The sequence below is a fragment of the Neoarius graeffei genome, chromosome 26, assembly GCF_027579695.1.
Source record: "Neoarius graeffei isolate fNeoGra1 chromosome 26, fNeoGra1.pri, whole genome shotgun sequence".
Lineage (NCBI taxonomy): Eukaryota > Metazoa > Chordata > Actinopteri > Siluriformes > Ariidae > Neoarius > Neoarius graeffei.
Genome location: NC_083594.1, coordinates 1395093 through 1412592, shown reverse-complemented (window position 1 = coordinate 1412592; position 17500 = coordinate 1395093). Strand labels below are relative to the sequence as shown.

The 17500-nt window shown below is 45.0% G+C and overlaps 1 protein-coding gene across 1 annotated transcript in view; it reads left to right on the top strand.

The window, feature by feature from the left end:
* lrp1aa (low density lipoprotein receptor-related protein 1Aa) overlaps positions 1 to 17500 on the top strand; it is a 181188-nt gene that overhangs the window by 135163 nt on the left and 28525 nt on the right. Inside the window, 19 exon segments of the mRNA XM_060910723.1 lie at positions 1 to 48; positions 1202 to 1324; positions 1444 to 1584; positions 2277 to 2464; positions 2558 to 2741; positions 2856 to 2941; positions 3070 to 3189; positions 9387 to 9574; positions 9741 to 9946; positions 10205 to 10393; positions 12794 to 12942; positions 13518 to 13611; positions 13837 to 13953; positions 14133 to 14252; positions 14363 to 14485; positions 14578 to 14703; positions 15068 to 15184; positions 17080 to 17186; positions 17343 to 17475. The exon segment at positions 1 to 48 is cut by the window's left edge and continues 81 nt beyond it. Of these exon segments, the coding sequence (XP_060766706.1) occupies positions 1 to 48; positions 1202 to 1324; positions 1444 to 1584; positions 2277 to 2464; positions 2558 to 2741; positions 2856 to 2941; positions 3070 to 3189; positions 9387 to 9574; positions 9741 to 9946; positions 10205 to 10393; positions 12794 to 12942; positions 13518 to 13611; positions 13837 to 13953; positions 14133 to 14252; positions 14363 to 14485; positions 14578 to 14703; positions 15068 to 15184; positions 17080 to 17186; positions 17343 to 17475 (2559 nt within the window).

Sequence of the window (17500 nt, the reverse complement as noted above, 5' to 3'; positions counted from 1 at the left end):
ACCGAGACTGTCCTGACGGCGCTGACGAGAGCGCCAAGGCCGGCTGCAGTGAGACCTCTCTTACATTATTATTATTATTATTATTATTATTATTATTATTAGGCGGCACGGTGGTGTAGTGGTTAGCGCTGTCGCCTCACAGCAAGAAGGTCTGGGTTCGAGCCCCGTGGCCGGCGAGGGCCTTTCTGTGTGGAGTTTGCATGTTCTCCCCGTGTCCGCGTGGGTTTCCTCCGGGTGCTCCGGTTTCCCCCACAGTCCAAAGACATGCAGGTTAGGTTAACTGGTGACTCTAAATTGAGCGTAGGTGTGAATGTGAGTGTGAATGGTTGTCTGTGTCTATGTGTCAGCCCTGTGATGACCTGGCGACTTGTCCAGGGTGAACCCCGCCTTTCACCCGTAGTCAGCTGGGATAGGATCCAGCTCGCCTGCGACCCTGTAGAACAGGATAAAGCGGCTACAGATAATGAGATGAGATGAGATTATTATTATTATTATCATCACTATTATATAATTATTATATTGAAAATACCTTTTAATGTCGAAAAATCACTTATTTATTTTTAAATTCATTTTTATTTAAATTTTCATTTCCTGCTCCTGCATATCTCAGAGCTTCTGTTCATTTAAATGTGTTTTTTAAGCTGTAAACTAAATGATGTAACTCTCCTGTGATGAAACACATCACTGCTGGTGTTAACGTTGCCAAAATGACCATTTTTATAAAAATCTGTGTGTTATGGGTTGAAAACGGCTCAAAACGCCACCTACTGGTTCAAATCGTCCTGACGCTTGCAAGGCCGACGCTGACGTAGAGTCGATCGTTTGGTATTTCTCTACATCATAACATTTTTATTTAAAAAAAAATAAATTATTGAATGTCCTCTAATCAGAAGTGGGCGGCCCACCTCCCCCAGCCCCGCCCTTGAGTGGGAGTCAGTGAAACCGGGCTCATTTTCAAACACATGCTAATCGAGACTCATGAGTCACAGGAGCTTATGCCCACCCCCAATCCCCACCACGCCCTCCTCCTCAGCCCCTCCCCTCCACACCCTTTTCTTTTATCATTTGCCAGAATTATTCAGTGGGTGGAGTTTGGCTCAGAACTGGGGGTGGAGTTGTACTTTAATAATAATGAAAAGTGTATTAGTGTGATATTTTCGCCGATGATGGTGAGATATCCGACGCGTTTCTTCCTCTCCAGCTTTCAGTAACGTGTGCGATGCCAAAGAGTTCATGTGCCGTAATAAGCAGTGCATCCCCAGACACTTTGTGTGTGACCACGATAAGGACTGCAGTGACGGTTCAGACGAGTCCATCGAGTGCGGTGAGTGTGTGTGTGTGTGAGTGTGTGTGTGTGTGTGTGTGTGTGTGTATAGATTTTAGGTTCGGTGTTTAATCATATATCTAATAGACATTTGTTTGGGTTTTTTTCTCTGAACGCAGAATATCCCACGTGTAAGCCTAACGAGTTCCGCTGTGCTAACGGCCGCTGTCTGATCCAGAGCTCGTGGCAGTGTGATGGAGAATTCGACTGTCACGATCACTCGGACGAACCGCCGAAAAACCCGCACTGCAGCGGCCCGGGTGAGTTTACCCTGCTGGGTGATAGTCAGTGTGTAGGTTCATGCAGTGATAGTAAACTAATCAATGACAGTGTGGAGATGAAGCAGAGTTATTGTTCTCACACGCAGGCTGATGATCTCTCATTTCATTTCCCCGAGTGCTTTATTCCTCTTCTACCACAGCAATTACTCACAGATTAGAATTTTTTATTAATCAAGGAACGATGTGTCATACTGATTTAATCCAGTTATAGTTACAGAGTGATACGCTTTAATGCTTCGTGAAGAAAATTAGTTCCTGATGTCACTGACGTTATAGCAGCTATAAACGGTCGTTCCCTCACCAGCGTCTCTTTATTCTCGCTCTCAGAATTAATAAGATAAAAAAAGCATAAGCCAAGAAACCACAGAGTAAACTCTCTCTGTTCTCAACAGATCTTTTTTTACACATCTTACATTTCACTTTTCAGAGATCAGAATTAGCCACAACAATGTAAATATGCAAAAAAACCCTCATTTAAATATTATTTCCTCTTCTAGTTTGCACTGGATGTTATTTATGCAATTATTCGACTCAGCTGCGAAGCTTGCAGTAACTAAAAACGGAATGTTCTTGTGCTGTATTTAAAAAAAAAAACACTTTATTTAAAAGTCCTGCTTGTTAAGAAATTAAGAAAATTTTTTCTCCTTCCTGAAAAAAAACAAACAAACCAGAGAAGAAATGTAACGATACGGCGTACGCGTGCGGGAACGGGAAGTGCGTGGCCGAGGCGCTGCTGTGTGACCGTAAAGACGACTGCGGCGACGGCACTGACGAGCTCAACTGCTTCCTGAACGAGTGTCTGAACAGTAAACTGAGCGGCTGCTCTCAGCTCTGCGAGGACATGAAAATCGGCTTCAAGGTCAAATCCCTGACTGGAATCTTTTCTATTAAAATAGATTGCGCATGTTAATGATTTTATGAATAAAATAAAATCCTGTGATTCCCCTCGCAGTGCCGCTGTCACGCCGGGTTCAGACTGAAGGATGACGGGAAAACGTGCGTGGACGTGGACGAGTGTTCCAGCACGTTCCCCTGCACTCAGCGCTGCATCAACACACACGGCAGCTTCAGGTGTGTGTGTGTGGACGGGTATAAGCTCAGTCCGGTGGACCCCACCGTCTGCAAGTCCACCTCCGGTACGCTCGAGTAAAAACAACAACAATGACAACAACAATAAAAAAATGTATTAATCGCGTGCTTATTTATTTATTTATCCTGCTGCTTCGTGGCACATTTTGTTTCTCGCTCAGATGAAGAGCCGTTCCTCATCTTCGCCAATCGCTATTATCTCAGAAAACTCAACCTGGACGGATCGAATTACACACTTTTAAAGCAGGTAATTTTTTACATAAGGATTTTTTTTATTAAATAATACATTTATTTGTGATTTTTTCATGATGCTGTATATTGTACTCCAGTACACACAGTGTTAATTCAGTAGTGTGTGTGTGCGTGTGCGTGTAGGGCCTGAACAATGCTGTAGCTTTGGATTTCGACTACAGAGAGCAGATGATTTATTGGACAGATGTGACGACGCAGGGCAGCATGATCAGACGCATGCACATTAACGGCTCCAACGTTCAGGTAACGACCTCGTTAATAATTAACACCTTCACTAAACTGTGCTTTATGATGGCGTACTGTATTAGGGACATTGTAAGTATAAATAATAGAGTTGAAGGAGGGATCATATTCCAAGATTAATGTCATAAATTTACGAGAAAAAACTCCGGGGTTTCTATATTTTTGAGAGCCGTTTCCTGGAGTCTGATAACGTAATCAATTTTTTGAGCAAAGGAAGTTCTCATCTCATCTCTGTTAGGGTTTTGCTGGGAATCAAACCCGGGTCGCTGGTGTAATGATCCAGCAAACCCCCACTAGGCCACCAGGGGAATGACGCAAGTGCAGAGGCGTGAGGCGAAAGTAGAAAGTAGCAAAAACAGTTTATTTATACTATATACACTATATACAATCCAGGGCAAAAGAAACAAAAAGTATAATCCAAAGCTGAGAAGACAAAGGGAAAAATAAAATATCCAAAAGTACAAAACAAAAGCCAAAAAACCAGAAAAGAAAAGGCAAAAATACCAACGCTGAGAAGATCCAAAAACACAGTAAATACTAGGTCCAAAAAGAAAAGCAAAGTGCAAAACCAAAAAGACAAGGAACACAGTACAGAGGAAACTGGAGCTAAACATAACAGCACAAAGACTCCGTGACAAGAGGACTGAACTCAGGGGTATAAATACACAAACTAATTAAGGACAGGGCGGGGCAGGAAACAGGCAATAAGACAAAAACAGAACACAGTGGTGACCTCTAGAGGCCAAAACAAACATGACCAGAAAAGGAAAAAACAGCGGCCTCTAGAGGCCAAAACAGTCCCAGTCCTAACAATCTCATTATCTGTAGCCGCTTTATCCTTCTACAGGGTCGCAGGCAAGCTGGATCCTATCCCAGCTGACTACGGGCGAAAGGCGGGGTTCACCCTGGACAAATCGCCAGGTCATCACAGGGCTGACACATAGACACAGACAACCATTCACACTCACATTCACACCTACGCTCAATTTAGAGTCACCAGTTAACCTAACCTGCATGTCTTTGGACTGTGGGGGAAACCGGAGCACCCGGAGGAAACCCACGCGGACACGGGGAGAACATGCAAACTCCGCACAGAAAGGCCCCCGCCGGCCCCGGGGCTCGAACCCAGGACCTTCTTGCTGTGAGGCGACAGCGCTAACCACTACACCACCGTGCCGCCCAGTAAAGGAAGTTGTTGAAGTTTATTAAAATAAATATTGATTTTTGTTTTTAATGCATCTTTGATTTGTGTATGTATTAGAAACTGATCTCTACTGATGCAGTATATTTGGATGAGTTCTTGAAAGCTGATGAGAGTGGTGTTATTAAAGCCGGATGGAGATGAGAGAGTCCAGTTTGGGTCCAGATTTGAGATTTTATTGGAGTTTTGTTGAGCAGGACGTCTGGATTTGATCAAATTAAAGTGCGCTTACATGGATGCTTGTTTGTTTTTCTGAGGGTGAAAATGAATTGATTTTGCGTCTCAGTACTGCCTTAGCTGTTCCCTAAAGGAGTGTGTGTGTGTGTGTGTGTGTGTGTGTGTTTGTTTGGAGAATCATTCATTTCTAAAGCACATCCACTGTTTTGAAATGTGCGTTACAATTTAGGTCCTTTAGCAAAGATGAATTGAAGCGCCATCTAGAGGTTGTTCTGTGAAGTGTTTGTTATGTAAATTGAAACTGGTTGGCGTATGGACCAGTGTGATGGGTGACTGTGTGCGTTAGAGATGTTGGGTTTAATGGAGTTGCTCGTCAGGGAGAAATCGATCCGAGAGAAAGATTCATGTCCGGGTGAGAAGAACATTGACCCTCTTGCTGATGGATCTCACCAACAGCAAAGTCGTGCATGGGTTATTTTATTGTTTGAGCAGGTTTCCAGGATCTTTTATTTTCTGTAGTATTGGGTCAGTTAGTAACTGGAGTTAAGACTGGATTAAAGATTAAAGTCTCCCCTTTTATCAATGCAGTGGACGAGAAATCACGTGCTGAAGAAAAGGGTGATGGAAGAATGCATTCTTCTGGATGGTCGTTGTTTAGACCGTATACACACACTGCGGCGACGCTGATCTCGTTATTACTGAATGAACCATGGATGATGACGTCTCTCCCTTCTGCATCAGTGATCGCTGAATATTTATTAAAATAGAGACTCGTTTCTGGGAATATACAGAAGGCTGAATAAACCTGGGTGGAGATTGACGTTTTTAATTTTTGTTGTTGAATTTTAAAATATATTACTTTACTATAAAAGATAGGTGCTTTGAGATTGAGATGATTTCATTCCTTTGTTCTCTTTGCCTGTGAGTTCCCGCCCCGGGTGTTCCAGCTGACCAATCTGATTGACGTCAATAACCAGAGAGTTTGTTAATAATTATGTAAATTATATTAATTGATGCATCATGGCAAGTGTAAAAGGGGTGGATGAGTGCTTGCAGTGAAAGAGAGGAAAAACCAGCATTGTCATTATCATCATATTTTTTTCCTACAGTGGCACTACAACACCATCAGAGTGTTGAGTTATAGGTATTCATTAGTATTTAATTTAATTAAAACAAATGAATTTTCTCCAGATTTTTCTCACATTATTTCTGCCTGAGACTGAAATTAAATATGTCAAAGTTAAACATAGTGGAATTATTTTATTATATATTTCTCATCTCGTCTCGTCTCGTCTTCTTCCGCTTATCCGGGACCGGGTCGCGGAGGCAGCAGTCTAAGCATGGAAGCCCAAACTTCCCTTTCCCCAGACACCTCGGCCAGCTCCTCGGGAAGAACACCGAGGCGTTCCCAGGCCAGCCGAGAGACATTGTCCCTCCAGCGTGTCCTGGGTCTTCCCCGGGGCCTCCTCCCGGAGGGACATGCCTGGAACACCTCCCCAGGGAGGCGTCCAGGAGGCATCCGAAAAAGATGCCCGAGCCACCTCAGCTGGTTCCTCTCGATGTGGAGGAGCAGTGGCTCTACTCCGAGCTCCTCCCGAGTGACTGTGCTTCTCACCCTATCTCTAAGGGATCGCCCAGCCACCCTGCGAAGGAAACTCATTTCAGCCGCTTGTATCCGCGATCTTGTTCTTTCTGTCATTACCCAAAGCTCATGACCATAGGTGAGAGTCGGAACGTAGATCGACCGGTAAATTGAGAGCTTCGCCTTTTGGCTCAGCTCCTTCTTCACCACGACGGACCGGTAAAGCGACCGCATCACTGCGGAGGCTGCACCGATCCGCCTGTCGATCTCACGCTCCATCCTTCCCTCACTCGTGAACAAGATCCCGAGATACTTAAACTCCTCCACTTGAGGCAGGACTTCTCCACCAAGCTGGAGAGGGCAAGCCACCCTTTTCCGGTCGAGAACCATGGCCTCGGACTTGGAGGTGCTGATTCTCATCCCAGCCACTTCACACTCGACTGCAAACCGCCCCAATGCATGCTGAAGGTCCTGGTTTGAAGAAGCCAACAGGACAACATCATCCGCAAAAAGCAGAGATGAAATCCTGTGGTTCCCAAACAGGATTCCTTCCGGCCCCTGGCTGTGCCTAGAAATTCTGTCCATAAAAATTATGAACAGAACCGGTGACAAAGGGCAGCCCTGCCAGAGTCCAACATGCACTGGGAACAGGTCTGACTTACTGCCGGCAATGCGAACCAGACTCCTGCTCTGTTCGTACAGGGACCGGACAGCCCTTAGCAAAGAGCCCCGAACCCCATACTCCCGAAGCACCCCCAAAGGATACCATGGGGGACACGGTCGAATGCCTTCTCCAGATCCACAAAGCACATGTGGACTGGTTGGGCAAACTCCCATGAACCCTCGAGCACCCTATGAAGGGTATAGAGCTGGTCCAGTGTTCCGCGACCAGGACGAAAACCGCATTGTTCCTCCTGGATCCGAGGTTCGACTATTGGTCGAATTCTCCTCTCCAGTACCCTGGAGTAAACTTTCCCTGGGAGGCTGAGAAGTGTGATTCCCCTATAATTGGAGCACACTCTCCGGTCCCCTTTCTTAAAAAGAGGGACCACCACCCCAGTCTGCCACTCCAGAGGCACTGTCCCTGACCGCCACGCGAAGTCACACGACTTGCCACCGAGGAGCTTGCAAACCACCTCAGTGACTTCGGCTTGGGTAATGGACGAGTCCACCTCTGAGTCATCAGCCTCAGTCTCCTCAGTGGAAGACATGACGGTGGGATTGAGGAGATCCTCAAAGTATTCCTTCCACCGCCCGGCAATGTCCCCAGTCGAGGTCAACAGCTCCCCACCCGCACTGTAAACAGTGTTGGCAGAGTACTGCTTCCCCCTCCTGAGGCGCCGGACGGTTTGCCAGAATTTCTTCGAGGCCGACCGATAGTCCTTCTCCATGGCCTCCCCGAACTCCTCCCAGTTCCGAGTTTTTGCCTCCGCAACTGCCCGAGCTGCAGCACGCCTGGCCTGCCGATACCCGTCGGCTGCCTCAGGAGTCCCGGAGGTCAACATGGCCCGATAGGACTCCTTCTTCAGCTTGACGGCATCCCTTACTTCCGGTGTCCACCACCGGGTTCGGGGATTGCCGCCACGACAGGCACCGGAGACCTTGCGGCCACAGCTCCGAACAGCTGCGTCCACAATGGAGGTAGAGAACATGGTCCACTCAGACTCAATGTCCCCCGCCTCCCTCGGAAGCTGGGAAAAGCTCTCCCGGAGGTGGGAGTTAAAGACCTCCCCAACAGAGTGCTCGGCCAGACGTTCCCAGCAGACCCTCACCATACGTTTGGGCCTGCCAGGTCTGTCCAGCTTCCTCCTCCACCAGCGGATCCAACTCACCACCAGGTGGTGATCAGTTGACAGCTCAGCCCCTCTCTTCACCCGAGTGTCCAAGACATAGGGCCGGAGATCAGATGAAACGACTACAAAGTCGATCATCGACCTCCGACCTAAGGTGTCCTGGTGCCACGTGCACTTATGGACACCCCTATGCTCGAACATGGTGTTCGTTATGGACAAACCGTGACTAGCACAGAAGTCCAATAACAAAACACCACTCGGGTTCAGATCGGGGAGGCCGTTCCTCCCAACCACACCCCTCCAGGTGTCACTCTCGTCGCCCACGTGAGCATTGAAGTCCCCCAGTAGCACAATGGAGTCCCCAGTCTGAGCACCCCTCAGTACCTCTCCCAGGGACTCCAAGAAGGCCGGATACTCTATACTGCTATTTGGCCCGTAGGCACAAACAACAGCAAGAGCCCTCTCCCCAATCCGAAGGCGCAGAGAGGCGACCCTCTCGTTCACTGGGGTAAACTCCAACACATGGCGGCTGAGCTGGGGAGCTATAAGCAAGCCCACACCAGCCCGCCGCCGCTCACCACGGGCGACTCCAGAGAAGTGGAAAGTCCAGCCCCTCTCGAGGAGCTGGGTTCCAGAGCCCAAGCTGTGCGTGGAGGTGAGCCCGACTATCTCTAGCCGGTACCTCTCAACCTCCCGCTCTTTCCCCCCCAGCGAAGTGACATTCCATGTCCCAACAGCCAGCCGCTGTGTCCGGGGATCAGGTCGTCGAGGCCCCTGCCTTCGACTGCCACCCAATCCACACTGCACCAAACCCCTACTGCTACCTCTGTGGGTGGTGAACCCACAGGAGGTCGGGTCCACGTCACCTCTTCGGGCTGAGCCCGGCCGGGCCCCATGGGCAAAGGCCCGGCCACCAAGCGCTCGCATACGAGCCCCAACCCCGGGCCTGGCTCCAGGGTGGGGCCCCGGCTGCATCCTACCGGGCGACGTCACGGTCCTGGATTTTTTCTCCATAGGGGGTTTTTGGTGAACTGCTCTTGCTCTGGCCTGTCACCTAGGACCTGTCTGCCTTGGGAAACCCTAACAGGGGCATAATGTCCCCGACAACATAGCTCCTAGGATCATTCAAGCACACAAACCCCTCCACCACAATAAGGTGGCAGTTCTAGGAGGGGTATTATATATATATATATATATATATATATATATATATATATATATATGTATTATATATTTAATATTTATAATATTTATAGTCTTTGTTTGTGTTATTTGTACTTATTATTTTAGCAAAATCAAAAAATATATTAAATTATGAGCTGTTTATTTTAACTAATGTAATTTGAGATAACAACACAACATTACTTAAATTTTTAGTACTGTATATTTTTTTAGGATTTCTTTGCTCAGTCTCAGGTTCTGTCCTCTGATTGGTTCCTGGCAGGTCCTTCACCGCACATCGCTCAGCAACCCTGATGGTCTGGCAGTTGATTGGGTGGGAGGGAACCTGTACTGGTGTGATAAGGGGCGGGACATGATTGAGGTGTCGAAGCTAAACGGTGCGTTCAGGACGGTGCTGATTAACACAGGGCTGAGAGAACCGAGAGCTATCGCTGTGGACGTCCGCAACGGGTGATCAACACACACACACACACTCATAAATAAAGGAATAAATGGAATATGTATTGTGTGTGTGGATGGGACAGTGAGATGTTATACTGGATATTTGAATATAAACACTTATGAAATATAAAACTCCTTAATTTTCTGATTTAATCTGAAAGTTTGTCCCTCTCAGGTACCTGTACTGGTCGGATTGGGGAGATAATCCTCATATCGGCCGTATCGGGATGGACGGGACGAACCGCAGTGTGATCGTGCAGGAGAGAATCACATGGCCAAACGGATTAACGCTGGATTTCATTAATGATCGAATCTACTGGGCCGACGCCCGAGAAGATTACATCGAGTTCGCCAACCTGGATGGGACCAACCGACATACAGGTACACCCTGAACCACACCCACACAGGGGGTCCACCCTGGACCACACCCACACAGGGGGTCCACCCTGGACCACACCCACACAGGGGGTCCGCCCTGGGCCACACCCACACATAGGGTTATAATAAATGACATTTCTTCCCATATATTATTTATCTGTACTCATTATTGGATTTTTTTAGTCATATTGTTCTTGTTAATAGTGCTAAGTTTTTGTTGGTGTGTGTGTGTGTGTGTGTGTCTGTGTGTGTGTGTTACAGTGTTAAATCAGGACATCCCTCACATCTTCGCCATGACTCTGTTTGAAGAATTTATCTACTGGACCGACTGGGAAACAAAATCCATCAATCGAGCTCATAAAACACTCGGCACCAATAAAACCCTCCTGATCAACACACTGCACCGGCCCATGGACATCCACATATACCATCCTCACAGACAGCCAGAGGGTGTGTACACACACACACACACACACACACACACACACACACACAGTGTATGCCTAATGATATGCCACTGTATAGTGTATAGTGGTATATTATAGTGTATATACAGTAGTATAATGTCCATCCATCCATCCATCCATTATCTGTAGCTGCTTATCCTGTTCTACAGGGTCGCAGGCGAGCTGGAGCCTATCCCAGCTGACTATGGGCGAGAGACGGGGTTCACCCTGGACAAGTCGCCAGGTCATTGCAGGGCTATAGTATAATGTTATGGAGATAATACAGTGATATATGGTATAAAGTGTGTATAGTATGCTATATATAGTATAGTATAGTGTGTTGTCTAAACAGTATGGTATTGTGTACAGTGTAGTACAGTAGTATAGTGAAGGAGGCCATCATTGGCTGAAAATACACAACAGACCTATCAGAGAGAGAACAGAAACATTCAGAGTGGCCAAACCAACAAATTGGCACTTATTAAAAAGAAGATGTGCAGTGATGAGATCAGCAACACCAAAAGACCTGGAAGACCATGGAAGACAACTAAGGTGGATGATCCTAAAATTCATTCCTTGGTGAAGAAAAACCCTTCACAATATCTAGCGAAGTCAAGAACACACTCAAGAAGGTAGGTCTATCTTTGTCAAAATCTACAACCAAGAGACATCTTCATGAATGTAAATACAGAGATGGAGCACTCTCTCGCAGTTTGGAGGAAATGAGGAACTGGGAGACAGGCTAGTAACAACTCAAGGTGCATTTAATTCTTGCTTACTTCTGCTTTTCAGTAATTTTATTACACTCCATGTGTTCCCCAATACCCTGGATTGGATTTGGCTTTGATGGACTGTGGTCCAATTGCACCCTGAGTTCACCAAGGCCTGATGTGTACTCCCTTGAATTCTCACTGCCACTTGGTACATTCCTACTCGATCCGGGGAGGCCCAAGGTGCATCAGGAATGTCATTAAAATCCCTGCTTCCATAAGGGGATACTGATCCTGGAAATGCCCGGCTTTCCTGCCACACCTGCAGACTTGCCTGGGCTTTGTCCAGGTCCTGTGAGCACAGACAGTTCCAACTGTGGGGAGAGACAGGGAGTTAGTGGAAGCATGTACCTAGAAGCACAAGAGGGTGTAGGAAGATAGGGAGGGACATGGGTTCTAGGAGCTGGTTTTGAGGGGCATTGGCCCCTGTTTCTGTGGTGCAGGGGGAGGGTGGGGAGACACAAGAGAAGGACAAAAGAGGGAGTGGGGGGCATCTGCTCCCGGAAACACTGTCAGATGGTCTTCCTCCAGCCAGACTACCTCTTCCAGTGACACCGGACAGTGGCACTAGACCCGCGCTACCCCTCTTTCTGGCAGTTGAATGATGAACTGCTCCAGTACTACTTGGTCAATGATGTCATCAGTGTCACCACCACTGGCAGACATCTTGGAGTTGCTGGGTGAAGTTGAACGGGTGGCTGAGCTCACTGAGTGCCACCGCACTGAAGTGCCAGTGATGCTGTTCCAGGGTGTGACTGACCCACTGCAAAATGGTCCACTTCAAAGATGGATACTTCAACAGGTTGGTGGCTGGGAGCTTTTGGGCTGCGAGCTGGGCTTCCCCCAACAGGAGCGGCAATAAGTGGACTCCCAATGACCCATCTTGACAAGCTGAATGTGGGATAGGGCCGCACCATACACGGGAGTGGCTGCTGGAGTACCCACTGGCTGGTATAGCCTGAAACTGCTGCTCCTGCTCTGCACACAGTGTGATGAGGGCCTGATGTTGGGCTTGGTGGCTGCTGGCCAGGGTCTGGAGGATCTCAGAGACTGATGTGGACTCCATGACAGCGCTTTCTCCTCAAAACCCAGGCTTGGAGAGTATGGAGAAGGAAAGGAAGCGCTCATGATCCATAGCATACCACATCTTCTGTCAAACATGGTGGTCATAGGCGTGTACGGCTGCTGATGGAACTGGGTCACTGTTGATTGTTGATGATGTGACTGCTGATAGAAGCAGAAGGGTGAATTCTGAAATGTACAGAGCTTTACTTTCTGCTCAGATTCAGTCAAATGCTGCAAAACTCATAGGATGGCACTTCAGAGTACAGATGGGTAACGACCCAAAACATACTGCAAAAGTAACCCAAGAGCTTCTTAAGGCAAAAAAAAGGAATGGCTGAGTCAGTCAACCCAGTCGAGCTGCTTTTCACTGACTGAAGACAAAACTGAAGGTGGAAAGACCCACAAAACAACAACAACTAAAGGCAGCTGCATTAAAGACCTGGCAAAGCATCTCAAGAGAGGAAACTCATAGTGTATAGTCACATAGTGATACAGTGCAGTGTAGCTGTACGTCTCTTTGCTTTTTAAGTCGAATATTAAGTTCTGACCCCGTTCCTGTTCTCCTGTAGTGACGGCTCACCCATGTCAGAAGGATAACGGCGGCTGCAGTAATCTGTGTCTGCTGTCTCCGGGTGGAGGACACAAGTGCGCCTGTCCCACCAACTTCTACCTGGCAGCTGATGGGAAGCACTGTCTCTCCAACTGCACCGCTAGTCAGGTCAGTTCATTAGCATGTCGCTGTCAAGTTTGTGTTAAAATACTGAGTGATGAAGCGAAGTTACTACCACCACCCTGATGTTGATTATTTTCCTGTAACAGCATGTCCCCAAGTGTTTCTTTCCATTTATACCGCAACAATTTATCGACACAAACAATGTTTTATTTATTTAATAATGATATCATACTTTTTATCCTTTTTCGCATTAGTGAAACAAGTTCCTGTTCTCACTTACGTTGTATTTTTTTCTATCTCTTGCTCGTCATGTTACCAAGAAACTGTTACACAGCGCTGACACTGGAGACTCCTTCCAGACGTGATGCACAAGCACACTTCTCCTTACAGAAAACTTCACTGTATCAGTGATTACACGCTTTTAATCTGTTTATTATTAGCGTAGCGTCTGCTGTACACGCCCCTCTGAATGAGCCGTTACTATAGAAACGATAACGTATTAGAACAAGCTCGTTAATTATAAATAAACCCATGATCTGATCATTGCTATTATCATCAGCGTATTTGTTCTGCCTCTGATTTTTCTGTCTCTGATTAAATGCTGATGTATTTCTTTGTAGTTTGTGTGTAAGAATGATAAGTGTATCCCGTTCTGGTGGAAGTGCGACACTGAAGACGACTGCGGCGATCGATCAGACGAGCCGGCAGACTGCCGTAAGTCACTGATCTCACGCTGTACTGAAAATCCTGATTTAAAAAAAAAATCCCAAATGACAGCATGTGAAGAAGGGCTTGATGTTTAATGCTAACTCAGTTGTTAGAGATAATGAGATGAGATGAGCTTTAGCAGCTCTGATGAACGGTAATCCCGTGTCTTTCTCACTTTTTTAATCAGTGTGTTAGGTTTCAGTCCCTCTGTGTGTTTCTTGTGTGTGTTAGCGGCGTTTAAGTGCAGGCCGGGGCAGTTCCAGTGTGGGACAGGAATCTGTACGAACCCGGCGTACATCTGTGACGGAGATAACGACTGCCAGGACAACTCGGACGAGGCCAACTGTGGTACGAGGGTTTTTTGGGGTTTTTTCCTGTTCTTCCAGTCTGGTTTGGATCGGATCGGAAAGTCTGAGTACACGGCGGCTTTTTATTTTGCGGCTTTTATGAGTTTCAGATTTTATTTTTTTTTTGAGAAAATTTATTAGTGACTCAGATGTTTGGCTCTTTGTGTTTCCTCTCTGCAGACATGCATGTGTGTTTGCCGAGCCAGTTTAAGTGCACGAATCCGAGTCGCTGCATTCCCGGGATTTTCCGGTGTAACGGCCAGGATAACTGTGGAGAAGGAGAGGACGAGAGGGACTGCCGTGAGTCTGATGAAGAAAACATTCATGAAGTTACAGTGTGATACAAATAACTCAGGAATATTAAATAGTTATAAATGTATAATTATTGTGTGTGTGTGTGTGTTTATTAGCGGAGGTGACGTGCGCTCCGAATCAGTTCCAGTGCACCATCACTAAACGCTGCATTCCCCGAGTGTGGATGTGCGACCGGGACAACGACTGTGTGGACGGATCAGACGAACCTGCCAACTGCAGTAAGACACACACACACACACACACACACAGTATTTACAGATAGATTTTTTCCCCACAATGCATCACTGTGTGTGTGTGTGTGTGTGTGTAGCTCAGATGACGTGCGGTGAGGACGAGTTCCGCTGTAAGGACTCAGGACGGTGTATTCCTGCTCGCTGGAAGTGTGATGGAGAGGACGACTGTGGAGATGCATCAGACGAACCTAAAGAGGAGTGTGGTGAGTGTAAAAACACACACACACACACACACACACACACACACACACACACACACACACACTTGTATGTCTATTAACTTGAAATGTAATTGGAATAAAATTATTAGGAAAAGTTTTTATGAAGCAGAAATAAATAAATTCAGCAGTTACATTTATTTATTTTTAATTTCTATTTTATAATTTTCTGATTTCAAGAATATAAATTAAATTTAAATAAAAATTGACTGTCACTCTGTGTGTAGATCTATTTTTTTTAAGTTGTCGATGTTTCAGTGTGGAATCACAACATGTAAACTTTAATATCATTCATATCTATAAATGTGTGTGTGTGTGTGTGTGTGTGTGTGTGTGTGTGTGTGTGTAGATGAGAGGACGTGTGAGCCGTATCAGTTCCGCTGTAAGAATAATCGCTGCGTTCCCGGACGCTGGCAGTGCGACTACGACAACGACTGTGGAGATAACTCTGACGAGGATAAGTGTGGTACGACTTTATACTTTAATTTCTGTAAAATATTTAAATGAATCCAGAAATATTCAACAATATTTACTGATATATTTATTTACTGTTAAACCTACACATTTGGAAGCATTTCAATTTTAGTTTCTCATTTTCAGTCAAAAAAAATTTATAAAAAAGGAAAAAAATCATGACCTGTTTGCATTTAGGGGCGTGTACTAAAGCTTGCGTCCAATTAAACACTCTGTAGAATGATGATGTCCCGCCCCCAGTAATATCAGTTCTGCAAATTATCTGTCCATTTCCAAGGTGCGTGTGTAGTGCGAACGTAGTCGAATGCTATTGGGAATAAGTCCCGCCCCCTCGAATACACCCCGCCCCCTCGAATACACCCAGCTGAAAAGATTAGATTAGATTAGATTAGATTAGATTAGATTAGATTAGATTAGCCATTTATGAGACCTCAATGTTTTTCCTTCCGATGTTGGGTTTTGTTTTGTCTTTTTAATTGTTTTTCTCTCATGTATTTGTTCATATCTTTGGGGTTTTTGTGTTCTTTTGTTTTGATTTGTTGATGTGCACATGCATAAGTGTTTTTCTCTTTTCTCTCATTTTATAATTTTTTTACATGTCAGAAATCCATATTCTATTCTAATTCATAGAAATGTTATTTTATAATCTGATGCTGTTTATTATGAACAGAAGTCTTATTGTCCTCTGGGGGGTATTTGCAGGTTTATTTTTAAGAAATCAGAATCAAATATTATAGCTTTAACGACGCCTTAAAAAGATTTATTTTAGTTCTGAAAAAAATTTGGCTTCATGAAAAACTTTGCTTTTTTTTATTAAATTAGTAAAAATTGACAATCACATTCTGATATCTGAAATTGTGAAATTATAACTAGGATTTATTTAGTAGGTTTTTTTAAAGAAAAACCTTCACACTGTTGTTGCTGCCGTGTCTCTGTTCGCTTGCCTCACACCAGTCACCATGATTTTCTGTCTCATTTCACACTGACGCTGTGGGCGTGGCACAGAGGTGGGTTTCTGTTTTCCTCACGTCCACAAAGCAGAACTAAATCTGTCTCCTCTTTATTTTTTTAATAAATGACATTTTAATTGAATTATTTATTTAACAGATGCTTTTCTTTGAACACTGAGGGCTGAAGATTTTAATATTTTTTCCCTGAACAGTTTATTAAAATATAACACATTCAAAAAGTATGCAAATGAGATCAATTAGCATTTCTGCTTTTTAATTCTTGTGTAATGATCTCTGTGCTGCAGTGCTTTGGGGAAACTCAGATCTCATTTTTTAAAAGTGAATTAGTAATAAATTAAACTGAAATACAAATGAGACAATAATCTGAGTTATTTATTCATTATTTAGTGTAATTATTACTCAATAAATAAATACAGTCCAGAGATTTTGTGACATTATTTTAATCCTCATCCTGATATTTAAATACTAGAACAGGAAATGTATTAAAATTATTATATTTATTATCTTTAGTGACAGTATTATACCAAGGGTAGATCTGAGAAACAAACAAAAATATAAATAAATAAATAAATAAATAAATAAAATCCTCTACATGTCCACCATAAATGTTTTGAACCACCTTTTATCTGTCTTTTTTATTTGCATTTGTTTAAACAGGCCCCTCCCCTAATCCCTTTCCCCTTTTGTTAGCTGTGTGTATTTGGTCTTGTTTGTGATATTTTTTTTCCTTCTGTGTTAAAATGAACAAAGAAAAATGTTTAAATCTAGCACGCAACCAGAGGGATTTTTTTTTCTTATTTTTACTTTATTGGCGTTAGTGATCATAATTTTTGTGTTTTCTGTATATTTTTATCTCAAGCTTATATTTGTTTATTATTTCAGTATAAATGGTGCCTTGTGTTTCGTCTCCTCTCAGTGCCGAGGCAGTGCTCCGAGAGCGAGTTCTCCTGCACGAACGGCCGGTGCATCGCCGGACGCTGGAAGTGTGACGGAGATCACGACTGTGCTGACGGGTCAGATGAGGTAACACACACACACACACACACACACACACACACACACACACACACACACTCAGATTTGTATTATCTGTTACAAAGAATGAAGAGTGTACTATATTACAGAATGTATTTTGGTGTGTGTGTGTGTGTGTGTGTGTGTGTGTGTGTGTGTGTGCAGTATGGCTGTGATGTGAAGTGTGACAGTGATCAGTTCCAGTGTAAGAATGGTCACTGTATCCCGTTCCGCTGGAGGTGTGACGCTGATCCGGACTGCATGGACGGCAGTGATGAGGAGAACTGCAGCAGTGGAGGTTTGAACACACACACGATTATTTT